Source organism: Notothenia rossii (assembly GCF_949606895.1).
Source record: "Notothenia rossii genome assembly, chromosome: 8".
NCBI lineage: Eukaryota > Metazoa > Chordata > Actinopteri > Perciformes > Nototheniidae > Notothenia > Notothenia rossii.
The window spans coordinates 19,639,576-19,664,943 of record NC_136906.1 but is presented as its reverse complement, the minus strand read 5'-3'; the positions used below and the strand labels follow the sequence as shown (position 1 = coordinate 19,664,943).

The 25,368-nt window shown below is 40.0% G+C and overlaps 11 protein-coding genes across 11 annotated transcripts; 6 read left to right on the top strand and 5 right to left on the bottom strand.

Annotated features, from left to right (window-relative positions):
• Positions 1-3,544: 3,544 nt before the first annotated feature.
• LOC307015756 (hemoglobin subunit alpha-2-like) lies at positions 3,545-4,962 on the bottom strand. The gene is made up of 3 exons (XM_079644564.1): positions 4,813-4,962; positions 4,512-4,719; positions 3,545-4,334 (listed from the first exon to the last, which is right to left on the bottom strand). The coding sequence occupies exons 1-3, from the start codon at positions 4,908-4,910 to the stop codon at positions 4,206-4,208; spliced, it is 435 nt and encodes a 144-aa protein (XP_079500690.1). The 5' UTR covers positions 4,911-4,962; the 3' UTR covers positions 3,545-4,205.
• A 581-nt stretch (positions 4,963-5,543) lies between these two features.
• LOC307015755 (hemoglobin subunit beta-2-like) lies at positions 5,544-6,451 on the top strand. Its single transcript, XM_079644563.1, has 3 exons — positions 5,544-5,795; positions 5,925-6,147; positions 6,238-6,451. The coding sequence occupies exons 1-3, from the start codon at positions 5,704-5,706 to the stop codon at positions 6,364-6,366; spliced, it is 444 nt and encodes a 147-aa protein (XP_079500689.1). The 5' UTR covers positions 5,544-5,703; the 3' UTR covers positions 6,367-6,451.
• Positions 6,452-6,884: 433 nt separating this feature from the next.
• On the bottom strand, positions 6,885-8,104 carry LOC307016098 (hemoglobin subunit alpha-2-like). The gene is made up of 3 exons (XM_079645133.1): positions 7,953-8,104; positions 7,652-7,859; positions 6,885-7,474 (listed from the first exon to the last, which is right to left on the bottom strand). Exons 1-3 carry the CDS (start codon positions 8,048-8,050, stop codon positions 7,346-7,348), a joined length of 435 nt encoding a protein of 144 aa, XP_079501259.1. The 5' UTR covers positions 8,051-8,104; the 3' UTR covers positions 6,885-7,345.
• A 719-nt stretch (positions 8,105-8,823) lies between these two features.
• LOC307016057 (hemoglobin subunit beta-2-like) lies at positions 8,824-9,514 on the top strand. The gene is made up of 3 exons (XM_079645093.1): positions 8,824-8,936; positions 9,066-9,288; positions 9,379-9,514. The coding sequence occupies exons 1-3, from the start codon at positions 8,845-8,847 to the stop codon at positions 9,505-9,507; spliced, it is 444 nt and encodes a 147-aa protein (XP_079501219.1). The 5' UTR covers positions 8,824-8,844; the 3' UTR covers positions 9,508-9,514.
• A 1,081-nt stretch (positions 9,515-10,595) lies between these two features.
• On the bottom strand, positions 10,596-11,439 carry LOC307015297 (hemoglobin subunit alpha-2-like). Its single transcript, XM_079643815.1, has 3 exons — positions 11,288-11,439; positions 10,987-11,194; positions 10,596-10,809 (listed from the first exon to the last, which is right to left on the bottom strand). The coding sequence occupies exons 1-3, from the start codon at positions 11,383-11,385 to the stop codon at positions 10,681-10,683; spliced, it is 435 nt and encodes a 144-aa protein (XP_079499941.1). The 5' UTR covers positions 11,386-11,439; the 3' UTR covers positions 10,596-10,680.
• Positions 11,440-12,071: 632 nt separating this feature from the next.
• Positions 12,072-12,920, top strand: LOC307014538 (hemoglobin subunit beta-2-like). Its single transcript, XM_079642520.1, has 3 exons — positions 12,072-12,271; positions 12,401-12,623; positions 12,714-12,920. Exons 1-3 carry the CDS (start codon positions 12,180-12,182, stop codon positions 12,840-12,842), a joined length of 444 nt encoding a protein of 147 aa, XP_079498646.1. The 5' UTR covers positions 12,072-12,179; the 3' UTR covers positions 12,843-12,920.
• Positions 12,921-13,717: 797 nt separating this feature from the next.
• Positions 13,718-14,550, bottom strand: LOC307017266 (hemoglobin subunit alpha-2-like). Its single transcript, XM_079646815.1, has 3 exons — positions 14,426-14,550; positions 14,125-14,332; positions 13,718-13,947 (listed from the first exon to the last, which is right to left on the bottom strand). The coding sequence occupies exons 1-3, from the start codon at positions 14,521-14,523 to the stop codon at positions 13,819-13,821; spliced, it is 435 nt and encodes a 144-aa protein (XP_079502941.1). The 5' UTR covers positions 14,524-14,550; the 3' UTR covers positions 13,718-13,818.
• Positions 14,551-15,254: 704 nt separating this feature from the next.
• On the top strand, positions 15,255-16,065 carry LOC307015318 (hemoglobin subunit beta-2-like). Its single transcript, XM_079643824.1, has 3 exons — positions 15,255-15,409; positions 15,539-15,761; positions 15,852-16,065. The coding sequence occupies exons 1-3, from the start codon at positions 15,318-15,320 to the stop codon at positions 15,978-15,980; spliced, it is 444 nt and encodes a 147-aa protein (XP_079499950.1). The 5' UTR covers positions 15,255-15,317; the 3' UTR covers positions 15,981-16,065.
• Positions 16,066-17,075: 1,010 nt separating this feature from the next.
• Positions 17,076-17,901, bottom strand: LOC307014007 (hemoglobin subunit alpha-2-like). Its single transcript, XM_079641666.1, has 3 exons — positions 17,760-17,901; positions 17,459-17,666; positions 17,076-17,281 (listed from the first exon to the last, which is right to left on the bottom strand). Exons 1-3 carry the CDS (start codon positions 17,855-17,857, stop codon positions 17,153-17,155), a joined length of 435 nt encoding a protein of 144 aa, XP_079497792.1. The 5' UTR covers positions 17,858-17,901; the 3' UTR covers positions 17,076-17,152.
• A 561-nt stretch (positions 17,902-18,462) lies between these two features.
• Positions 18,463-19,399, top strand: LOC307017477 (hemoglobin subunit beta-2). The gene is made up of 3 exons (XM_079647100.1): positions 18,463-18,743; positions 18,873-19,095; positions 19,186-19,399. The coding sequence occupies exons 1-3, from the start codon at positions 18,652-18,654 to the stop codon at positions 19,312-19,314; spliced, it is 444 nt and encodes a 147-aa protein (XP_079503226.1). The 5' UTR covers positions 18,463-18,651; the 3' UTR covers positions 19,315-19,399.
• A 1,085-nt stretch (positions 19,400-20,484) lies between these two features.
• LOC307017159 (hemoglobin subunit beta-2-like) lies at positions 20,485-21,253 on the top strand. The gene is made up of 3 exons (XM_079646702.1): positions 20,485-20,597; positions 20,727-20,949; positions 21,040-21,253. The coding sequence occupies exons 1-3, from the start codon at positions 20,506-20,508 to the stop codon at positions 21,166-21,168; spliced, it is 444 nt and encodes a 147-aa protein (XP_079502828.1). The 5' UTR covers positions 20,485-20,505; the 3' UTR covers positions 21,169-21,253.
• Positions 21,254-25,368: the final 4,115 nt, after the last annotated feature.

Sequence of the window (25,368 nt, the reverse complement as noted above, 5' to 3'; positions counted from 1 at the left end):
TGACTCATACAATAACCCACCTTCGAGTGATGCTCTAGTTTCTTCATGTTTTGTTTTTTGCACCGGACTGAAATTGTCTTTTCACCGACATCTCTTCACCTGCACTTGTGGCCGTATCAAAGCCGTGATTGGTCAGATGTCGATTAATTGCAACGGTGTCGGGTTACAGACGTGCTCCTCTTGTCACCTCTTACTCTCGCGGGGGGTGCGCGGAGAACTGAACGGAGAACTGCGCACAGCAGCTGAGGCCCTCTGGGCGGGGACCCCTGCGCAAGGCGGGGCCCCATGCAGCCTGCGTGATTGGCTGGAGGGGCGGCCCTGATTGCTGGTGTCATTTTCTGGTTGCTAGGCGCTCTCACACCGGAGTACTTTTCCCCGTACTTTCCCGTTTAGTTCCGATAGTTCCTGAGGTTTTGCGTTTACACCAAAAAGAGAACTTAGTTCAGAGAACTCTTACCCCCTTTTTAGTGCCTGCTAGAGAGGTGGTACTTTCCTGGGGAGAAAAAAGTTCCAATTTCTGATTGGCTGGGCGAATTGCAAACCACGCCCCGTAAAACTTGGAAAAAGTTTTTTGAAGCCGCCATTATATTTGCAGGCATTAGCATTATTAAAATTAGACCCGCGCACCAACGGAGAGAGAATAACTTATGGCAACACAAAAAAAAACATGGGAGCGGTGGAGTGATGAGGAGGTGTCGGCGTTCTGGCGATTTACTCGGTAGGCTTCAGTAGAAGCTGCTGGGAGTCCCAGCAGCTTCTACTGAAGCCAGTCCCCAACTCCGGGGACTTCCGGACGGGAACTACGTGTGTATACGCCGTGAAGTTGTTTGTGGCCTGCCAGTAAACCCAAAGCAGAAGAAGAAGAAGTGACTTCAGCGGCTTCATTTGCGTAATCTTCCCTCAGGGAACTTATTCCGGTGTGAACGTGATCGGCTCTTAGTTCCATGGGGTACTAAGTGCTGAGAACTAAGTGCTGGGAACTAAGTACGGCTAAGTATTTGGTGTGAAAGCGGCTATTGTAACAAATAATCACTGATGTTCCGCTGTAACGGTGGTGGACTCATCAGAACAGAGTGGGCAAGCTGACCAATCAGAGCACACTGGGCTGGGGGGGGGGGGGGGGGGGGGCAGGAGCTCCAACAAGGCGTGTAGGACAGAGAGTGAATACACATACTATACAGAGATGCTGTATGAGAAACCAATGTGAGTTTGGAAAATTGCACCATATCAATATTTTTTAGTAGACCTCAACAATACAGGACTGTCTCAGAAAATTAGAATATTGTGATAAAGTTCTTTATTTTCTGTAATGCAATTAAAAAAACAAAAATGTCATACATTCTGGATTCATTACAAATCAACTGAAATATTGCAAGCCTTTTATTATTTTAATATTGCTGATTATGGCATACAGCTTAAGAAAACTCAAATATCCTATCTCTAAATATTAGAATATCATGAAAAAGTATACTAGTAGGGTGTTCAACGAATCACTTGAATCGTCTAATTAACTCGAAACACCTGCAAGGGTTTCCTGAGCCTTGAAAAACACTCAGCTTGGTTCAGTAAACTAAATCACAAGTATGGGGAAGACTGCTGATCTGACTGCTGTCCAGAGGACCGTCATTGACACCCTCCATCAGGAGGGTAAGACACAAAAAGACATTTCTCAAAGAGCAAGCTGTTCACAGAGTGCAGTTTCAAAGCACATCCACAAAAAGTCTGTTGGAAGGGGGAAATGTGGCAGGAAACGCTGCACAACCAAGAGAGATGACCGCAGCCTTAACAGCATTGTGAAGAAGAGTCGCTTCCAGAATTTGGGGGAGCTTCAAAGACAGTGGACTGAAGCTGGAGTCCAGGTATCAAAAGTCACTGTTCACAGGTCGTGTCCGGGAAATGGGCTACAATAGCCGTATTCCCATGGTCAAGCCACTTCTGAACTCAAGACAACGGAAGAGGCGTCTGACTTGGGCTAAGGAAAAGAAGCACTGGACAGTTGCACAGTGGTCCAAAGTCCTCTTTTCAGACGAAAGCAAGTTTTGTATTTCATTTGGAAGTCAAGGCGCCAGAGTCTGGAGAAAGGCTGGAGAGGAGCAAAATCCAAGTTGCTTGAAATCCAGTGTGAAGTTCCCACAGTCAGCGATGGTTTGGGGAGCCATGTCAGCTGCTGGTGTTGGTCCACTGTGTTTCATCAAGCCCAGAGTAAATGCAGCTGTGTACCAAGAGATTTTAGAGCACTACATGCTTCCGTCTGCTGAAAAGCTCTATGGAGATGAGGAATTCATTTTCCAGCATGATCTGGCACCTGCCCACAGTGCCAAAACCACCAGTAACTGGTGTACTGACCATGGCATTACTGTCCTCGATTGGCCTGCAAATTCCCCTGACCTGAACCCCATAGAGAATATGTGGGGTATTGTGAAGAAGAAGCTGAAAGACACCAGACCCAACACTGCTAATGAGCTAAAGGCCGCTATTGAAGCATCCTGGGCATCCATAACACCTCAGCAATGCCACAGGCTGATTGCCTCCATGCCACGCCGCATTGATGCAGTAATCCGTGCAAAAGGATTCCCAACCAAGTACTGAGTGCATTAATGGACATTTTCAAATGTTTGATTGTGTTTTGCTGTTATAAATCTTTTTTTTTTACTTGGTCTGAGGAACTATTCTAATTTTTTGAGATAGGATTTTTGAGTTTTCTTAAGCTGTATGCCATAATCAGCAATATTAAAATAATAAAAGGCTTGCAATATTTCAGTTGATTTGTAATGAATCCAGAATGTATGACATTTTTGTTTTTTTAATTGCATTACAGAAAATAAAGAACTTTATCACAATATTCTAATTTTCTGAGACAGTCCTGTATAATTATGATCAGTAGAAATGGCCATGACCTTTAAACAATTAAAATCCCAAATCAACTCAAACGTGTTAATAACATGGACAGCGCTTGGTGCTGAAATGAGGTCCACCTCTGTGTTATTTAAAGGTCAGGACACACCAAACTGACACTAAAGAACACGCCCCGACGGACCCGACTATTGTGTCGCCTCACGTCTCCTGCGTCTTGGCCAAAAAGTCTCACTGGAACACACTGCAACAGAAACAAACAAAACGGAAGATTTCTAAGAATTAAATGATGCAAAGAAAACAACCTGGCATTTTAAAATGGAATTCATTATAAAACGATGTTCTGAATTTAAGGCAAGGCAAGTTTATTTATATTATTATTATTATTATTATTATTATTACATGTTACTTGTTAGACACTTTTATCCAAAGCGACTTACATACTCAATACTGTGGACAATCCCCACAGGAGCAATTTGGGGTGGAGTGTCTTGCCCAGGGACACAACGACATGCTGACTGCAGTGGGGTTTGAACCTGTGCTCCCCTGATCCAAACACCAACGCACAACCTATATAGCACCTTTCAACACAAGGAAATTCAAAGTGCTTTACAAAAATGAAAGAAATTAAGAAAATGGCATTTAAAAACCTTGTTTAAAAAGCAAAGATAATAAAATAAACATTAAAAGAAAAATACATGAATAAAAGTTACAGTGCAGTTTAAGATATAAATAGTTCAATTAAAAGCAGCGGCAAAAAGAAAAGTCTTCAGACAGAAAGTCTTCTTCTTTAAACATGTGATATAAAACCTGTATTGGTATAGTCTAGCAGACTTTCAAAGTATGATTAAATCAAGCCTCTTCCTGCAAAAGATATCAGGCAAAAAATATTTTACCAACAAAAGTATGGTTTACTCCATCCTTGCCTTGAAAAAAAAGGATAAAACTATATGCAACATTAGCTTATTGTTTATTCGCATCACATAGCTTTTTTTACATTTTGCATATTCGTTTTAGACTTCACCATTGAGATCAATATGAATGGTATGTCGATATATTGGACAAAGAGAGATGAACCCGTTTCGTTTTCTAGATCATTCGAGGCGTTGCATCTTCCCTTATCATTATTGGAAATCTAAGACGTGCAGCCCTCCTGTTGAGTTTCTTCTGATTGACTATAAAGTCTGCTGTGTGCTGTAGTTGTGATTAACTCTGACATTTGACATGATCATAGCACACAAACCAGAATACAACAGTTGCTTTTCTTTTAGCATGAATGCATTTATTAATCACGATGCAACGCAATGTCATCTGATGCTGCAGTCTCCTTCTTCTTCTTCTTCTCCTGCTGCTTATCGGTACTTCTCAGCCAGGGCCAGAGACACAGCAGCCAGGAACTTGTCCAGAGACACATGAACCTCAGGGGTGAAGTCGGTGGGGAACATGACGGCCATGACCACAAGGATGCAGTGGGAGAGAATCTGTGAAAGAATAAAATGACACAGATGTTACATATACCCATCAAACATAAGGACATGTTGTGCATGGTTGTAACAGATGGATCTGTTGTCTGTCTGGAAACCTCTCAACGGCCCAAGTTTGAGAAACACTTCCTGTACATTTCAAGGTATTATCTTTGAATCACTCTGGCTCTGCACCTTGAAGTTAGCAGGGTCCACACGCAGAGTGAAGGCATGCAGCTGACTGAGTTCCTTGAGACCTTCTTTCAGGTCATCGATTTTGGTCACAGCGTCTCCAACTCCCACCATCACAGTTATTCCGTGCTTCCTGGCAGCAGCAGAGTTGGGGCTCTGGTCCGGCCAGTGGGAGAAGTAAGTCTTGGTCTGTGGGTACACCACCAGCATTCTGGGTCAAACCAAAACAAATGTTAGTGAGAGCCAACATAAATTCATTTATAAATGTTGGAGCAGGTTGCAGCAGTCAGTTCGGTCACATTACCTGGCTACAGCAGCGGCGCCGATGTCCTCGGACTTTCCAGACACTTTAGCCCAGAAGGCCTTGACTGTTTGCTTGTCTTTAGCAGTGAGAGTGGTCATCTTGCCAGTTGAACGTCTGTTGCTGAATGATCAGCCCAAGCAGTGAGGGGTTTTTATGCTCGTAACAGAGCATAGAAACACCCAGATCTTCCTCTAAGATATGCTGCACAAGGCGTGTTGGGTTGCAGCCCCCATGAGATAAACCAGACAATTCTTCTCATGGTGACTTTGGAAATGTTCAAGATGTCAACACTAAACCCCAAAGTGACAAAAACATTTTTTTTTTCAGCATCAGCCTTTGTGTTAGTGTATAGCCTGGAGATACTACCTGACTGGTTTCAATCCATCTTCTGATTTGAGATTGAGAAAGGCACTGAATTCATAGGCTATACCAACATGTATAAAGGGAACCAGACACTTCTAGGGCTGTTACCTTAAACTGGATAATGTGTCTGTACCTATTCTGGTGAAGGGAAATTAAAAGTAATTAAAAGAAAAGTTGAAAATATCATTTAAAATGATAATTCATAGCATTACTCAGTATAGTTGGTCTTTGTATAATTAATTATAGATCTCTGTCCAGGGTGCTGATGCTGTGACTGATACGTTCAAGATATCTACTGTTGCTGTATAACAATTATTACTTTAACTATTTCCTTCGTCTCATAGATAATGTAGGTGGAGCAAATTCGCCGAATTGTCTTATCACTGTTGACAATCCATGAGATAGAACTTGCCCGGCCCACCACCCACCCACTCACTGGTTGTGGGAGGGGAGCAGGAGGGCTTTAAAAGGTTGCATCTGATGCCAGAGAACTCAGTATCTGCTGACCTGCAAACTTGAAGCGACAAAATGGTTGAATGGACAGACTTTGAGCGCAGCACCATTCAGGACATCTTCTCCAGGATTGAGTATGGTGTGGTGGGCCCTGCAGCTCTTGCCAGGTGGGTCTTTGTAGTTTTGCATTTAAAATAATGCAACAGAGACGTGTTTTCTTTCAGACACAATGCATTAAATAACTTTTTTTCGAAAAAGTAACCGTTTGATTTGAACGTGTTCACGTGTTTCCTCAGGTGTCTGGTCGTCTACCCCTGGACTCAGAGGTATTTTGGCAGCTTTGGAAACCTCTACAACTCCGATGCGATCAAGGGAAATCCCATGGTTTCCAAACACGGAACAACCATCCTCCACGGTCTGGACCGGGCTGTGAAGAACATGGACGACATCATCAACACCTACACTGAACTGAGCGTGCTGCACTCAGAGAAACTGCACGTGGACCCAGACAACTTCAAGGTACCGTTGTGGAACTAATGTAAGAATTAATATTCAGAGATGACCAACCTTTCCTGCTGCTGATGTGTTCTGATGCTTGCTGTGTTGCAGCTCCTGGCCGACTGCCTGACCATCGTGGTTGCTGCTCAGCTGGGTAAAGAGTTCACTGGTGAGGTGCAGGCAGCTTTCCAGAAGTTCCTGGCCGTGGTGGTGTCCGCCCTGGGAAGACAGTACCATTAGAGCTGCGACGCGAGACCATCACATGCTGAGCATTTGTTTAAAACTGTTTTTGTCTCAAAAGCAAATAAAACAATTAGCAAATCCATCAAGTTGTTGTGTAATTACACCAAAAACTAACGCTGATAAAATCTTGTAACAATTAATTTCTACTATTGTTATTATTACTAATATAATGATGATGATTATTAATATAAGAATGCTAATAATAATCATCATTTTTATTTTATTAGTAATAATAACAATAACAACAAAAATAATAAGTACAAGAAGAACAATAATTATAACAATTAGTAATATTATTTAAAGTATTATTGTAATTATAAGAATAATTATAAATGTAGTCAAAAAAGCTGTTAATACTCAAATGAAAAATACTCATTACAACCACCACGAAATTCTTTGCTGACCAAATATCTAATTGAAACCAATGTTTTGAAGAAACTTTGATGTTGCCAAATTGATACAACATACCTACCTGTTTTATAGGTCTTCTACTTTTGTTTTCTTAAAATCATTATGAAAATGTTTGAACTGATCCGAGCGACCCTATTATTTTAACCTATTATGTTAAGATGAACAATTGATTTCATCATTGACGATCCTGCACATTGTTTTGCAAATCAATCCATTAATTGTTAAATGAATATAATCTCAGGTTAAAGGGTGACGTCTTAAAATGCCTTGCTTTGTCCAAACCAAAAGACATTTCACAATGCATACAAAAGAGGACGTTTGGACTTTCTGCATACAAACTAACAATAAGGTCAAAGTGGTTTCCTGTTGAGTTTCTTCTGATTGACTATAAAGTCTGCTGTGTGCTGTAGTTGTGATTAACTCTGACATTTGACATGATCATAGCACACAAACCAGAATACAACAGTTGCTTTTCTTTTAGCATGAATGCATTTATTAATCACGATGCAACGCAATGTCATCTCATGCTGCAGTCTCCTTCTTCTTCTTCTTCTTCTCCTGCTGCTTATCGGTACTTCTCAGCCAGGGCCAGAGACACAGCAGCCAGGAACTTGTCCAGAGACACATGAACCTCAGGGGTGAAGTCGGTGGGGAACATGACGGCCATGACCACAAGGATGCAGTGGGAGAGAATCTGTGAAAGAAGAAAATGACACAGATGTTACATATACCCATCAAACATAAGGACATGTTGTGCATGGTTGTAACAGATGGATCTGTTGTCTGTCTGGAAACCTCTCAACGGCCCAAGTTTGAGAAACACTTCCTGTACATTTCAAGGTATTATCTTTGAATCACTCTGGCTCTGCACCTTGAAGTTAGCAGGGTCCACACGCAGAGTGAAGGCATGCAGCTGACTGAGTTCCTTGAGACCTTCTTTCAGGTCATCGATTTTGGTCACAGCATCTCCAACTCCCACCATCACAGTTATTCCGTGCTTCCTGGCAGCAGCAGAGTTGGGGCTCTGGTCCGGCCAGTGGGAGAAGTAAGTCTTGGTCTGTGGGTACACCACCAGCATCCTGGGTCAAACCAAAACAAATGTTAGTGAGAGCCAACATAAATTCATTTATAAATGTTGGAGCAGGTTGCAGCAGTCAGTTCGGTCACATTACCTGGCTACAGCAGCGGCGCCGATGTCCTCGGACTTTCCAGACACTTTAGCCCAGAAGGCCTTGACTGTTTGCTTGTCTTTAGCAGTGAGAGTGGTCATCTTGCCAGTTGAACGTCTGTTGCTGAATGATCAGCCCAAGCAGTGAGGGGTTTTTATGCTCGTAACAGAGCATAGAAACACCCAGATCTTCCTCTAAGATATGCTGCACAAGGCGTGTTGGGTTGCAGCCCCCATGAGATAAACCAGACAATTCTTCTCATGGTGACTTTGGAAATGTTTAAGATTTCAACACTAAACCCCAAAGTGACAAAAACATTTTTTTTTAAAAGCACCAGCCTTTGTGTTAGTGTATAGCCTGGAGATACTACCTGACTGGTTTCAATCCATCTTCTGATTTGAGATTGAGAAAGGCACTGAATTCATAGGCTATACCAACATGTATAAAGGGAACCAGACACTTCTAGGGCTGTTTCCTTAAACTGGATAATGTGTCTGTACCTATTCTGGTGAAGGGAAATTAAAAGTAATTAAAAGAAAAGTTGAAAATATCATTTAAAATTATAATTCATAGCATTACTCAGTATAGTTGGTCTTTGTATAATTAATTATAGATCTCTGTCCAGGGTGCTGATGCTGTGACTGATACGTTCAAGATATCTACTGTTGCTGTATAACAATTATTACTTTAACTATTTCCTTTGTCTCATAGATAATGTAGGTGGAGCAAATTCGCCGAATTGTCTTATTACTGTTGACAATCCATGAGATAGAACTTGCCCGGCCCACCACCCACCCACTCACTGGTTGTGGGAGGGGAGCAGGAGGGCTTTAAAAGGTTGCATCTGATGCCAGAGAACTCAGTATCTGCTGACCTGCAAACTTGAAGTGACAAAATGGTTGAATGGACAGACTTTGAGCGCAGCACCATTCAGGACATCTTCTCCAGGATTGAGTATGGTGTGGTGGGCCCTGCAGCTCTTGCCAGGTGGGTCTTTGTAGTTTTGCATTTAAAATAATGCAACAGAGACGTGTTTTCTTTAAGACACAATGCATTAAATAACTTTTTTTCGAAAAAGTAACCGTTTGATTTGAACGTGTTCACGTGTTTCCTCAGGTGTCTGGTCGTCTACCCCTGGACTCAGAGGTATTTTGGCAGCTTTGGAAACCTCTACAACGCCGATGCGATCAAGGGAAATCCCATGATTTCCAAACACGGAACAACCATCATGCACGGTCTGGACCGGGCTGTGAAGAACATGGACGACATCATCAACACCTACACTGAACTGAGCGTGCTGCACTCAGAGAAACTGCACGTGGACCCCGACAACTTCAAGGTACCGTTGTGGAACTAATGTAAGAATTAATATTCAGAGATGACCAACCTTTCCTGCTGCTGATGTGTTCTGATGCTTGCTGTGTTGCAGCTCCTGGCCGACTGCCTGACCATCGTGGTTGCTGCTCAGCTGGGTAAAGAGTTCACTGGTGAGGTGCAGGCAGCTTTCCAGAAGTTCCTGGCCATGGTGGTGTCCGCCCTGGGAAGACAGTACCATTAGAGCTGTGACGCGATACCATCACATGCTGAGCATTTGTTTAAAACTGTTTTTGTCTCAAAAGCAAATAAAACAATGAGCAAATCCATCAAGTTGTTGTGTAATTACACCAAAAACTAACACTCATGACTTGTGTTACAAATGTATGTAAATCCTTAAAGAAAATAGTACGATAAACATTAACAATAAAATAAGCAACATTTCTAATGATAGTACTTTTGTTGCTATTGTTGTTACTATTACAGAAAGCCTTTACATTATAGCTCCACCAAATATAGCCATGTCATTAAATGCTCTTCATGAGGTCTCTGGTTCGACACTTGAAGAGCTATAAAGATGCTTTACATATTTTTTCTTTCTTTCAGTTAGCTCACTTTTTGTGATATTTTTTATAATAACAGTTGTATAAATAATACTACTAATACTTCTAATCGTCATCATTATATTACTAATAACAACAATAATAAGAATAAGAACAGTATTAATACAAATGATTACTACATTTAAAGTATTATTATAATTATAAGAATAATTATAATAATAGTAAGAAAAGCTGTTAATACTAAAATACAAATACTCATTACAACCACCACGAAATCCTTTGTTGACCAAATATCAAATTGAAACCAATGTTTTGAAGAAACTTTGATGTTGCCAAATTGATACAACATACCTACCTTATTTATGGGTCTTCTACTTTTTTTTTTTTTTAAATCATTATGAAAATGTTTGAACTGATCCGAGCGACCCTATTATTTTAACCTATTATGTTAAGATGAACAATTGATTTCATCATTGACGATCCTGCACATTGTTTTGCAAATCAATCCATTAATTGTTAAATGAATATAATCTCAGGTTAAAGGGTGACGTCTTAAAATGCCTTGCTTTGTCCAAACCAAAAGACATTTCACAATGCATACAAAAGAGGACGATTGGACTTTCTGCCTAATAAATAACAATAAGGTCAAAGTGGTTTCCTGTTGAGTTTCTTCTGATTGACTATAAAGTCTGCTGTGTGCTGTAGTTGTGATTAACTCTGACATTTGACATGATCATAGCACACAAACCAGAATACAACAGTTGCTTTTCTTTTAGCATGAATGCATTTATTAATCACGATGCAACGCAATGTCATCTCATGCTGCAGTCTCCTTCTTCTTCTTCTCCTGCTGCTTATCGGTACTTCTCAGCCAGGGCCAGAGACACAGCAGCCAGGAACTTGTCCAGAGACACATGAACCTCAGGGGTGAAGTCGGTGGGGAACATGACGGCCATGACCACAAGGATGCAGTGGGAGAGAATCTGTGAAAGAAGAAAATGACACAGATGTTACATATACCCATCAAACATAAGGACATGTTGTGCATGGTTGTAACAGATGGATCTGTTGTCTGTCTGGAAACCTCTCAACGGCCCAAGTTTGAGAAACACTTCCTGTACATTTCAAGGTATTATCTTTGAATCACTCTGGCTCTGCACCTTGAAGTTAGCAGGGTCCACACGCAGAGTGAAGGCATGCAGCTGACTCAGTTCCTTGAGACCTTCTTTCAGGTCATCGATTTTGGTCACAGCGTCTCCAACTCCCACCATCACAGTTATTCCGTGCTTCCTGGCAGCAGCAGAGTTGGGGCTCTGGTCCGGCCAGTGGGAGAAGTAAGTCTTGGTCTGTGGGTACACCACCAGCATCCTGGGTCAAACCAAAACAAATGTTAGTGAGAGCCAACATAAATTCATTTATAAATGTTGGAGCAGGTTGCAGCAGTCAGTTCGGTCACATTACCTGGCTACAGCAGCGGCGCCGATGTCCTCGGACTTTCCAGACACTTTAGCCCAGAAGGCCTTGACTGTTTGCTTGTCTTTAGCAGTGAGAGTGGTCATCTTGCCAGTTGAACGTCTGTTGCTGAATGATCAGCTCAAGCAGTGAGGGGTTTTTATGCTCGTAACAGAGCATAGAAACACCCAGATCTTCCTCTAAGATATGCTGCACAAGGCGTGTTGGGTTGCAGCCCCCATGAGATAAACCAGACAATTCTTCTCATGGTGACTTTGGAAATGTTCAAGATGTCAACACTAAACCCCAAAGTGACAAAAACATTTTTTTTTAAAAGCACCAGCATTTGTGTTAGTGTATAGCCTGGAGATACTACCTGACTGGTTTCAATCCATCTTCTGATTTGAGATTGAGAAAGGCACTGAATTCATAGCCTATACCAACATGTATAAAGGGAACCAGACACTTCTAGGGCTGTTACCTTAAACTGGATAATGTGTCTGTACCTATTCTGGTGAAGGGAAATTAAAAGTAATTAAAGGAAAAGTTGAAAATATCATTTAAAATGATAATTCATAGCATTACTCAGTATAGTTGGTCTTTGTATAATTAATTATAGATCTCTGTCCAGGGTGCTGATGCTGTGACTGATACGTTCAAGATATCTACTGTTGCTGTATAACAATTATTACTTTAACTATTTCCTTCGTCTCAGAGATAATGTAGGTGGAGCAAATTCGCCGAATTGTCTTATCACTGTTGACAATCCATGAGATAGAACTTGCCCGGCCCACCACCCACCCACTCACTGGTTGTGGGAGGGGAGCAGGAGGGCTTTAAAAGGTTGCATCTGATGCCAGAGAACTCAGTATCTGCTGACCTGCAAACTTGAAGCGACAAAATGGTTGAATGGACAGACTTTGAGCGCAGCACCATTCAGGACATCTTCTCCAGGATTGAGTATGGTGTGGTGGGCCCTGCAGCTCTTGCCAGGTGGGTCTTTGTAGTTTTGCATTTAAAATAATGCAGCAGAGACATGTTTTCTTTCAGACACAATGCATTAAATAACTTTTTTTCGAAAAAGTAACCGTTTGATTTGAACGTGTTCACGTGTTTCCTCAGGTGTCTGGTCGTCTACCCCTGGACTCAGAGGTATTTTGGCAGCTTTGGAAACCTCTACAACTCCGATGCGATCAAGGGAAATCCCATGGTTTCCAAACACGGAACAACCATCCTCCACGGTCTGGACCGGGCTGTGAAGAACATGGACGACATCATCAACACCTACACTGAACTGAGCGTGCTGCACTCAGAGAAACTGCACGTGGACCCAGACAACTTCAAGGTACCGTTGTGGAACTAATGTAAGAATTAATATTCAGAGATGACCAACCTTTCCTGCTGCTGATGTGTTCTGATGCTTGCTGTGTTGCAGCTCCTGGCCGACTGCCTAACCATCGTGGTTGCTGCTCAGCTGGGTAAAGAGTTCACTGGTGAGGTGCAGGCAGCTTTCCAGAAGTTCCTGGCCGTGGTGGTGTCCGCCCTGGGAAGACAGTACCATTAGAGCTGCGACGCGAGACCTTCACATGCTGAGCATTTGTTTAAAACTGTTTTTGTCTCAAAAGCAAATAAAACAATTAGCAAATCCATCAAGTTGTTGTGTAATTACACCAAAAACTAACGCTGATAAAATCTTGTAACAATTAATTTCTACTATTGTTATTATTACTAATATAATGATGATGATTATTAATATAAGAATGCTAATAATAATCATCATTTTTATTTTATTAGTAATAATAACAATAACAACAAAAGTAATAAGTACAAGAAGAACAATAATTATAACAATTAGTAATATTATTGAAAGTATTATTGTAATTATAAGAATAATTATAAATGTAGTCAAAAAAGCTGTTAATACTCAAATGAAAAATACTCATTACAACCACCACGAAATTCTTTGCTGACCAAATATCTAATTGAAACCAATGCTTTGAAGAAACTTTGATGTTGCCAAATTGATACAACATACCTACCTGTTTTATGGGTCTTCTACTTTTGTTTTCTTAAAATCATTATGAAAATGTTTGAACTGATCCGAGCGACCCTATTATTTTAACCTATTATGTTAAGATGAACAATTGATTTCATCATTGACGATCCTGCACATTGTTTTGCAAATCAATCCATTAATTGTTAAATGAATATAATCTCAGGTTAAAGGGTGACGTCTTAAAATGCCTTGCTTTGTCCAAACCAAAAGACATTTCACAATGCATACAAAAGAGGACGTTTGTACTTTCTGCCTAATAAATAACAATAAGGTCAAAGTGGTTTCCTGTTGAGTTTCTTCTGATTGACTATAAAGTCTTCTGTGTGCTGTAGTTGTGATTAACTCTGACATTTGACATGATCATAGCACACAAACCAGAATACAACAGTTGCTTTTCTTTTAGCATGAATGCATTTATTAATCACGATGCAACGCAATGTCATCTCATGCTGCAGTCTCCTTCTTCTTCTTCTTCTCCTGCTGCTTATCGGTACTTCTCAGCCAGGGCCAGAGACACAGCAGCCAGGAACTTGTCCAGAGACACATGAACCTCAGGGGTGAAGTCGGTGGGGAACATGACGGCCATGACCACAAGGATGCAGTGGGAGAGAATCTGTGAAAGAATAAAATGACACAGATGTTACATATACCCATCAAACATAAGGACATGTTGTGCATGGTTGTAACAGATGGATCTGTTGTCTGTCTGGAAACCTCTCAACGGCCCAAGTTTGAGAAACACTTCCTGTACATTTCAAGGTATTATCTTTGAATCACTCTGGCTCTGCACCTTGAAGTTAGCAGGGTCCACACGCAGAGTGAAGGCATGCAGCTGACTCAGTTCCTTGAGACCTTCTTTCAGGTCATCGATTTTGGTCACAGCGTCTCCAACTCCCACCATCACAGTTATTCCGTGCTTCCTGGCAGCAGCAGAGTTGGGGCTCTGGTCCGGCCAGTGGGAGAAGTAAGTCTTGGTCTGTGGGTACACCACCAGCATCCTGGGTCAAACCAAAACAAATGTTAGTGAGAGCCAACATAAATTCATTTATAAATGTTGGAGCAGGTTGCAGCAGTCAGTTCGGTCACATTACCTGGCTACAGCAGCGGCGCCGATGTCCTCGGACTTTCCAGACACTTTAGCCCAGAAGGCCTTGACTGTTTGCTTGTCTTTAGCAGTGAGAGTGGTCATCTTGCCAGTTGAACGTCTGTTGTTGAATGATCAGCTCAAGCAGTGAGGGGTTTTTATGCTCGTAACAGAGCATAGAAACACCCAGATCTTCCTCTAAGATATGCTGCACAAGGCGTGTTGGGTTGCAGCCCCCATGAGATAAACCAGACAATTCTTCTCATGGTGACTTTGGAAATGTTTAAGATTTCAACACTAAACCCCAAAGTGACAAAATCATTTTTTTTTAAAAGCACCAGCCTTTGTGTTAGTGTATAGCCTGGAGATACTACCTGACTGGTTTCAATCCATCTTCTGATTTGAGATTGAGAAAGGCACTGAATTCATAGGCTATACCAACATGTATAAAGGGAACCAGACACTTCTAGGGCTGTTTCCTTAAACTGGATAATGTGTCTGTACCTATTCTGGTGAAGGGAAATTAAAAGTAATTAAAAGAAAAGTTGAAAATATCATTTAAAATGATAATTCATAGCATTACTCAGTATAGTTGGTCTTTGTATAATTAATTATAGATCTCTGTCCAGGGTGCTGATGCTGTGACTGATACGTTCAAGATATCTACTGTTGCTGTATAACAATTATTACTTTAACTATTTCCTTCGTCTCAGAGATAATGTAGGTGGAGCAAATTCGCAGAATTGTCTTATCACTGTTGACAATCCATGAGATAGAACTTGCCCGGCCCACCACCCACCCACTCACTGGTTGTGGGAGGGGAGCAGGAGGGCTTTAAAAGGTCGCATCTGATGCCAGAGAACTCAGTATCTGCTGACCTGCAAACTTGAAGCGACAAAATGGTTGAATGGACAGACTTTGAGCGCAGCACCATTCAGGACATCTTCTCCAGGATTGAGTATGGTGTGGTGGGCCCTGCAGCTCTTGCCAGGTGGGTCTTTGTAGTTTTGCATTTAAAATAATGCAACAGAGACGTGTTTTCTTTAAGACACAATGCATTAAATAACTTTTTTTCGAAAAAGTAACCGTTTGATTTGAACGTGTTCACGTGTTTCCTCAGGTGTCTGGTCGTCTACCCCTGGACTCAGAGGTATTTTGGCAGCTTTGGAAACCTCTACAACGCCGATGCGATCAAGGGAAATCCCATGATTTCCAAACACGGAACAACCATCATGCACGGTCTGGACCGGGCTGTGAAGAACATGGACGACATCATCAACACCTACACTGAACTGAGCGTGCTGCACTCAGAGAAACTGCACGTGGACCCAGACAACTTCAAGGTACCGTTGTGGAACTAATGTAAGAATTAATATTCAGAGATGACCAACCTTTCCTGCTGCTGATGTGTTCTGATGCTTGCTGTGTTGCAGCTCCTGGCCGACTGCCTGACCATCGTGGTTGCTGCTCAGCTGGGTAAAGAGTTCACTGGTGAGGTGCAGGCAGCTTTCCAGAAGTTCCTGGCCATGGTGGTGTCCGCCCTGGGAAGACAGTACCATTAGAGCTGTGACGCGAGACCATCACATGCTGAGCATTTGTTTAAAACTGTTTTTGTCTCAAAAGCAAATAAAACAATTAGCAATTCCATCAAGTTGTTGTGTAATTACACCAAAAACGAACACTCATGACTTGTGTTACAAATGTATGTAAATCCTTAAAGAAAATAGTACGATAAACATTAACAATAAAATAAGCAACATTTCTAATGATAGTACTTTTGTTGCTATTGTTGTTACTATTACAGAAAGCCTTTACATTATAGCTCCACCAAATATAGCCATGTCATTAAATGCTCTTCATGAGGTCTCTGGTTCGACACTTGAAGAGCTATAAAGATGCTTTACATATTTTTTCTTTCTTTCAGTTAGCTCACTTTTTGTGATATTTTTTATAATAACAGTTGTATAAATAATACTACTAATACTTCTAATCGTCATCATTATATTAGTAATAACAACAAAAATAAGAATAAGAACAATATTAATACAAATGATTACTACATTTAAAGTATTATTATAATTATAAGAATAATTATAATAATAGTAAGAAAAGCTGTTAATACTAAAATACAAATACTCATTACAACCACCACGAAATCCTTTGTTGACCAAATATCAAATTGAAACCAATGTTTTGAAGAAACTTTGATGTTGCCAAATTGATACAACATACCTACCTTATTCATGGGTCTTCTACTTTTTTTTTTTTTTAAATCATTATGAAAATGTTTGAACTGATCCGAGCGACCCTATTATTTTAACCTATTATGTGAAGATGAACAATTGATTTCATCATTGACGATCCTGCACATTGTTTTGCAAATCAATCCATCAATTGTTAAATGAATATAATCTCAGGTTAAATGGTGACGTCTTAAAATGCCTTGCTTTGTCCAAACCAAAAGACATTTCACAATGCATACAAAAGAGGACGTTTGGACTTTCTGCATACAAACTAACAATAAGGTCAAAGTGGTTTCCTGTTGAGTTTCTTCTGATTGACTATAATTCTGCTGTGTGCTGTAGTTGTGATTAACTCTGACATTTGACATGATCATAGCACACAAACCAGAATACAACAGTTGCTTTTCTTTTAGCATGAATGCATTTATTAATCACGATGCAACGCAATGTCATCTCATGCTGCAGTCTCCTTCTTCTTCTTCTCCTGCTGCTTATCGGTATTTCTCAGCCAGGGCCAGAGACACAGCAGCCAGGAACTTGTCCAGAGACACATGAACCTCAGGGGTGAAGTCGGTGGGGAACATGACGGCCATGACCACAAGGATGCAGTGGGAGAGAATCTGTGAAAGAAGAAAATGACACAGATGTTACATATACCCATCAAACATAAGGACATGTTGTGCATGGTTGTAACAGATGGATCTGTTGTCTGTCTGGAAACCTCTCAACGGCCCAAGTTTGAGAAACACTTCCTGTACATTTCAAGGTATTATCTTTGAATCACTCTGGCTCTGCACCTTGAAGTTAGCAGGGTCCACACGCAGAGTGAAGGCATGCAGCTGACTGAGTTCCTTGAGACCTTCTTTCAGGTCATCGATTTTGGTCACAGCGTCTCCAACTCCCACCATCACAGTTATTCCGTGCTTCCTGGCAGCAGCAGAGTTGGGGCTCTGGTCCGGCCAGTGGGAGAAGTAAGTCTTGGTCTGTGGGTACACCACCAGCATCCTGGGTCAAACCAAAACAAATGTTAGTGAGAGCCAACATAAATTCATTTATAAATGTTGGAGCAGGTTGCAGCAGTCAGTTCGGTCACATTACCTGGCTACAGCAGCGGCGCCGATGTCCTCGGACTTTCCAGACACTTTAGCCCAGAAGGCCTTGACTGTTTGCTTGTCTTTAGCGGTGAGAGTGGTCATCTTGCCAGTTGAACGTCTGTTGCTGAATGATCATCCCAAGCAGTGAGGGGTTTTTATGCTCGTAACAGAGCATAGAAACACCCAGATCTTCCTCTAAGATATGCTGCACAAGGCGTGTTGGGTTGCAGCCCCCATGAGATAAACCAGACAATTCTTCTCATGGTGACTTTGGAAATGTTCAAGATGTCAACACTAAACCCCAAAGTGACAAAAACATTTTTTTTTAAAAGCACCAGCCTTTGTGTTAGTGTATAGCCTGGAGATACTACCTGACTGGTTTCAATCCATCTTCTGATTTGAGATTGAGAAAGGCACTGAATTCATAGGCTATACCAACATGTATAAAGGGAACCAGACACTTCTAGGGCTGTTTCCTTAAACTGGATAATGTGTCTGTACCTATTCTGGTGAAGGGAAATTAAAAGTAATTAAAAGAAAAGTTGAAAATATCATTTAAAATGATAATTCATAGCATTACTCAGTATAGTTGGTCTTTGTATAATTAATTATAGATCTCTGTCCAGGGTGCTGATGCTGTGACTGATACGTTCAAGATATCTACTGTTGCTGTATAACAATTATTACTTTAACTATTTCCTTCGTCTCAGAGATAATGTAGGTGGAGCAAATTCGCCGAATTGTCTTATCACTGTTGACAATCCATGAGATAGAACTTGCCCGGCCCACCACCCACCCACTCACTGGTTGTGGGAGGGGAGCAGGAGGGCTTTAAAAGGTCGCATCTGATGCCAGAGAACTCAGTATCTGCTGACCTGCAAACTTGAAGCGACAAAATGGTTGAATGGACAGACTTTGAGCGCAGCACCATTCAGGACATCTTCTCCAGGATCGAGTATGGTGTGGTGGGCCCTGCAGCTCTTGCCAGGTGGGTCTTTGTAGTTTTGCATTTAAAATAATGCATTAGAGACGTGTTTTCTTTAAGACACAATGCATTAAATAACTTTTTTTCGAAAAAGTAACCGTTTGATTTGAACGTGTTCACGTGTTTCCTCAGGTGTCTGGTCGTCTACCCCTGGACTCAGAGGTATTTTGGCAGCTTTGGAAACCTCTACAACGCCGATGCGATCAAGGGAAATCCCATGATTTCCAAACACGGAACAACCATCATGCACGGTCTGGACCGGGCTGTGAAGAACATGGACGACATCATCAACACCTACACTGAACTGAGCGTGCTGCACTCAGAGAAACTGCACGTGGACCCCGACAACTTCAAGGTACCGTTGTGGAACTAATGTAAGAATTAATATTCAGAGATGACCAACCTTTCCTGCTGCTGATGTGTTCTGATGCTTGCTGTGTTGCAGCTCCTGGCCGACTGCCTGACCATCGTGGTTGCTGCTCAGCTGGGTAAAGAGTTCACTGGTGAGGTGCAGGCAGCTTTCCAGAAGTTCCTGGCCGTGGTGGTGTCCGCCCTGGGAAGACAGTACCATTAGAGCTGTGACGCAAGACCATCACATGCTGAGCATTTGTTTAAAACTGTTTTTGTCTCAAAAAGAAATAAAACAATGAGCAAATCCATCAAGTTGTTGTGTAATTACACCAAAAACTAACGCTGATAAAATCTTGTAACAATTAATTTCTACTATTGTTATTATTACTAATATAATGATGATGATGATTAATATAAGAATGCTAATAATAATCATCATTTTTATTTTATTAGTAATAATAACAATAACAACAAAAATAATAAGTACAAGAAGAACAATAATTATAACAATTAGTAATATTATTTAAAGTATTATTGTAATTATAAGAATAATTATAAATGTAGTCAAAAAAGCTGTTAATACTCAAATGAAAAATACTCATTACAACCACCACGAAATTCTTTGCTGACCAAATATCAAATTGAAACCAATGCTTTGAAGAAACTTTGATGTTGCCAAATTGATACAACATACCTACCTGTTTTATGGGTCTTCTACTTTTGTTTTCTTAAAATCATTATGAAAATGTTTGAACTGATCCGAGCGACCCTATTATTTTAACCTATTATGTTAAGATGAACAATTGATTTCATCATTGACGATCCTGCACATTGTTTTGCAAATCAATCCATTAATTGTTAAATGAATATAATCTCAGGTTAAATGGTGACGTCTTAAAATGCCTTGCTTTTTCCAAACCAAAAGACATTTCACAATGCATACAAAAGAGGACGTTTGGACTTTCTGCCTAATAAATAACAATAAGGTCAAAGTGGTTTCCTGTTGAGTTTCTTCTGATTGACTATAAAGTCTGCTGTGTGCTGTAGTTGTGATTAACTCTGACATTTGACATGATCATAGCACACAAACCAGAATACAACAGTTGCTTTTCTTTTAGCATGAATGCATTTATTAATCACGATGCAACGCAATGTCATCTCATGCTGCAGTCTCCTTCTTCTTCTTCTTCTCCTGCTGCTTATCGGTACTTCTCAGCCAGGGCCAGAGACACAGCAGCCAGGAACTTGTCCAGAGACACATGAACCTCAGGGGTGAAGTCGGTGGGGAACATGACGGCCATGACCACAAGGATGCAGTGGGAGAGAATCTGTGAAAGAAGAAAATGACACAGATGTTACATATACCCATCAAACATAAGGACATGTTGTTGACCTGCAAACTTGAAGCGACAAAATGGTCGAATGGACAGACTTTGAGCGCAGCACCATTCAGGACATCTTCTCCAGGATTGAGTATGGTGTGGTGGGCCCTGCAGCTCTTGCCAGGTGGGTCTTTGTAGTTTTGCATTTAAAATAATGCAACAGAGACGTGTTTTCTTTAAGACACAATGCATTAAATAACTTTTTTTCGAAAAAGTAACCGTTTGATTTGAACGTGTTCACGTGTTTCCTCAGGTGTCTGGTCGTCTACCCCTGGACTCAGAGGTATTTTGGCAGCTTTGGAAACCTCTACAACGCCGATGCGATCAAGGGAAATCCCATGATTTCCAAACACGGAACAACCATCATGCACGGTCTGGACCGGGCTGTGAAGAACATGGACGACATCATCAACACCTACACTGAACTGAGCGTGCTGCACTCAGAGAAACTGCACGTGGACCCCGACAACTTCAAGGTACCGTTGTGGAACTAATGTAAGAATTAATATTCAGAGATGACCAACCTTTCCTGCTGCTGATGTGTTCTGATGCTTGCTGTGTTGCAGCTCCTGGCCGACTGCCTGACCATCGTGGTTGCTGCTCAGCTGGGTAAAGAGTTCACTGGTGAGGTGCAGGCAGCTTTCCAGAAGTTCCTGGCCATGGTGGTGTCCGCACTGGGAAGACAGTACCATTAGAGCTGTGACGCGAGACCATCACATGCTGAGCATTTGTTTAAAACTGTTTTTGTCTCAAAAGCAAATAAAACAATGAGCAAATCCATCAAGTTGTTGTGTAATTACACCAAAAACTAACACTCATGACTTGTGTTACAAATGTATGTAAATCCTTAAAGAAAATAGTACGATAAACATTAACAATAAAATAAGCAACATTTCTAATGATAGTACTTTTGTTGCTATTGTTGTTACTTACAGAAAGCCTTTACATTATAGCTCCACCAAATGTAGCCATGTCATTAAATGCTCTTCATGAGGTCTCTGGTTCGACACTTGAAGAGCTATAAAGATGCTTTACATATTTTTTCTTTCTTTCAGTTAGCTCACTTTTTGTGATATTTTTTATAATAACAGTTGTATAAATAATACTACTAATACTTCTAATCATCATCATTATATTAGTAATAACAATTATTAGAACAATAGTAATACAAATGATTACTACATTTAAAGTATTATTATAATTATAAGAATAATTATAATAATAGTAAGAAAAGCTGTTAATACTAAAATACAAATACTCATTACAACCACCACGAAATCCTTTGTTGACCAAATATCAAATTGAAACCAATGTTTTGAAGAAACATTGATGTTGCCAAATTGATACAACATACCTACCTTATTTATGGGTCTTCTACTTTTTTTTTTTTTTTAAATCATTATGAAAATGTTTGAACTGATCCCAGTGACCCTATTCGATTTTTACAATTGATTTCATCATTGACGATCCTGCACATTGTTTTGCAAATAAATCTTTAATTGTTAAATTAATTGTATTTTGATTTACACACGGCATCTATTGCACGTCTGTCCGTCCTGGGAGAGGGATCCCTCCTCTGTTGCTCTCCCTGAAGTTTCTCCCATTGTTTCCCTTTAAACTGTGGGTTTTTCTCCGGAAGTTTTTCCTTGTACGATGTGAGGGTCTAAGGATAGAGGGTGTCGTTTTTCTCATACAGATATTCTGAACAATCTGTGCTGTTGTATTTGCTGCAAAGTGTCTCTACTGTAGGCTATTTTTATTATATGTACAGCACTTTGGCTCGACCAAAAATAATTTATAAATGTGCTATATAAATAAAACTTGATTTAATTTGATTGAAATGTATATAATCTCACCTAAAAGGGTTACGTCTTAAAATGCCTTGCTTTGTCCAAACCAAAAGACATTTCACAATGCATACAAAAGAGGACGTTTGGACTCTCTGCCCAATAAATAACAATAAAGGTCAAAGTGGTTTCCTGTGATTGACTATAAAGTCAAAGAAACATGCAGGCTTCTCTTAAACAGATTTAAAATCCAGCCTCTGCAATCAAGTAAATTGAACCTCTTCCAACATATGAGAAAAGTCATTTCATGTGTCCTGGCATGCGTGATGTGTTTAAAGGGCTTATCTGGCACCCTGCACTGTGGCTGTGAGGGTGGATCCCCTCTAAAGGAGGAAGAGATAAGACTTGTTTCCAGTGCAGTTCAGCTGATTTATTGTGCAGTCACACAAGTAACACACTGCTTCCTTACATAACCGGAAATTGGTCCTCATTTATCATATATATATAAATAGTATAAATAAATGAGCAGGTTCATTGTTTTTGAGCTGACTTCAAGATTTTGTTTGGCTTTATTCACTCATGGTTATGATCATAACGCTAATGTAAGAGAAGTGATCTATTGTCAAAACTTAGCCAGTGGACCTTTTTGCCTTAGTGGAATTAAAAATAGCCATCACATTTCTGATTGGCTGCTTGTCACCTGAAATGTTATATTACCTTCAATTCAATTCATGACAGAGCTGTTATGGTACAGGCTGAATGCATCGCTTATATTGGTATGTTATCTCATCGACTCCTCCCAGAGACAAGCAGCTGTCTGAGGCAAACAGCTGGTGCATGACTTTTCTTTATGTTTTGAATTTGTGACCAGCATACACAACAGTTTCATCCTTTTAACTATTCCGTATCCTTTTAAAAAACTGCTACAATTTTCCTAGAGAAACATGGTGTCTGTGCCACAAAAACTGCCTTAAATGAAACATTTACATTAAATTCACTGTTTAATCTTCTAACAAACTTTGTCCTGATCATCACCCCCAAGTATTAATTAATTTCCCAAATGTAAACCCTTTAAATGTCAGTTACAATGCCCGGTTTGAAATTCTTATGCTGAAAATAATTTAGTTTTTTTGCTGTAATGGCAGTTCTATCAGGTTGTAACAAAAATAGTGTAAAACGAAAATTATTGAAAAATGAATAAGCCCAAAAATGTTCCTATGATGCTTAAGGGTTAAAGGAACAAACATGGCTGTATATTGCCTAATCATTTCGTGGTCTTTTTTATTGATCATTTGAATTTCTCCTGAATATTTTATATTGTGTATTATTTGTGTTAAATGTCTTTGTACGTGCAGATACGTATATTTATATATTATTTATTTATTTTTTATTAAAAATTGTATTTTGTCTATACTTTATTCCATTTTTTTCACATTTAAATGCCTTAACACACTGCTGCTCCTGTATCACAAGAATATCACAATTTGGGATCAATGAAGTTTCTATCTATCTATCTTGTAAAAAATTATATTTTGTACAAATAAGGGGAGAAGAAAATTCCCTTCATCAACTCTGGGAACACAGATGATTGTAGAGCCATATTACATAACACAAAACACTAACAAACACCACTCCACAATATGGGTCAGACTACACTGCTTCGTCCTCTTCCACTTTGTCAACAACACACAACACCAGCCACAGCAGAAGTGATGGTTTCGAGTTGGTTCTACATCGCCTAACAAAGCTGTTCCCAACCTGTGGGCCGTGGCCCCTAGTGGTCCGCGAAGGCATTGCAAGTGGGCCGACAAATCATTTTCAAAGCATTATGATTGGTGTGGAAAGTTGAAACAATTCAGAATTAAGATTTTTTTTAAATGTTAACCTCTTTTCCTTTTTCTTTCTTGATCCTCCTTAGCAACGGTCATTACAGTCCTTGACAGCGGATTGTTCTACTGGATTAACATCGTGTCACATGCTCTAAATTGACCAATCAGAATCGAGTATTCAACTAAACCGTGAAATAAAAATGTCTGTTTGTTATTGATGGCCAGCTCCCTTTCTAATTAAAATAAAAATGACTCTGCAAACTTTATTTAAATAGTATAAATAAATGAGCAGGTTCATTGTTTTTGAGCTGACTTCAAGATTTTGTTTGGCTTTATTCACACATGGTTATGATCATAACGCTAATGTAAGAGAAGTGATCTATTGTCAAAACTTAGCCAGTGGACCTTTTTGCCTTAGTGGAATTAAAAATAGCCATCACATTTCTGATTGGCTGCTTGTCACCTGAAATGTTATATTACCTTCAATTCAATTCATGACAGAGCTGTTATGGTACAGGCTGAATGCATCGCTTATATTGGTATGTTATCTCATCGACTCCTCCCAGAGACAAGCAGCTGTCTGAGGCAAACAGCTGGTGCATGACTTTTCTTTATGTTTTGAATTTGTGACCAGCATACACAACAGTTTCATCCTTTTAACTATTCCGTATCCTTTTAAAAAACTGCTACAATTTTCCTAGAGAAACATGGTGTCTGTGCCACAAAAACTGCCTTAAATGAAACATTTACATTAAATTCACTGTTTAATCTTCTAACAAACTTTGTCCTGATCATCACCCCCAAGTATTAATTAATTTCCCAAATGTAAACCCTTTAAATGTCAGTTACAATGCCCTGTTTGAAATGCTTATGCTGAAAATAATTTAGTTTTTTTTGCTGTAATGGCAGTTCTATCAGGTTGTAACAAAAATAGTGTAAAACGAAGATTATTGAAAAATGAATAAGCCCAAAAATGTTCCTATGATGCTTAAGGGTTAAAGGAACAAACATGGCTGTATATTGCCTAATCATTTCGTGGTCTTTTTTATTGATCATTTGAATTTCTCCTGAATATTTTATATTGTGTATTATTTGTGTTAAATGTCGTTGTACGTGCAGATACGTATATTTATATATTTTTTATTTATTTTTTATTAAAAATTGTATTTTGTCTATACTTTATTCCATTTTTTTCACATTTAAATTCCCCTTAACGCACTGCTGCTCCTGTATCACAAGAATATCACAATTTGGGATTAATGAAGTTTCTATCTATCTA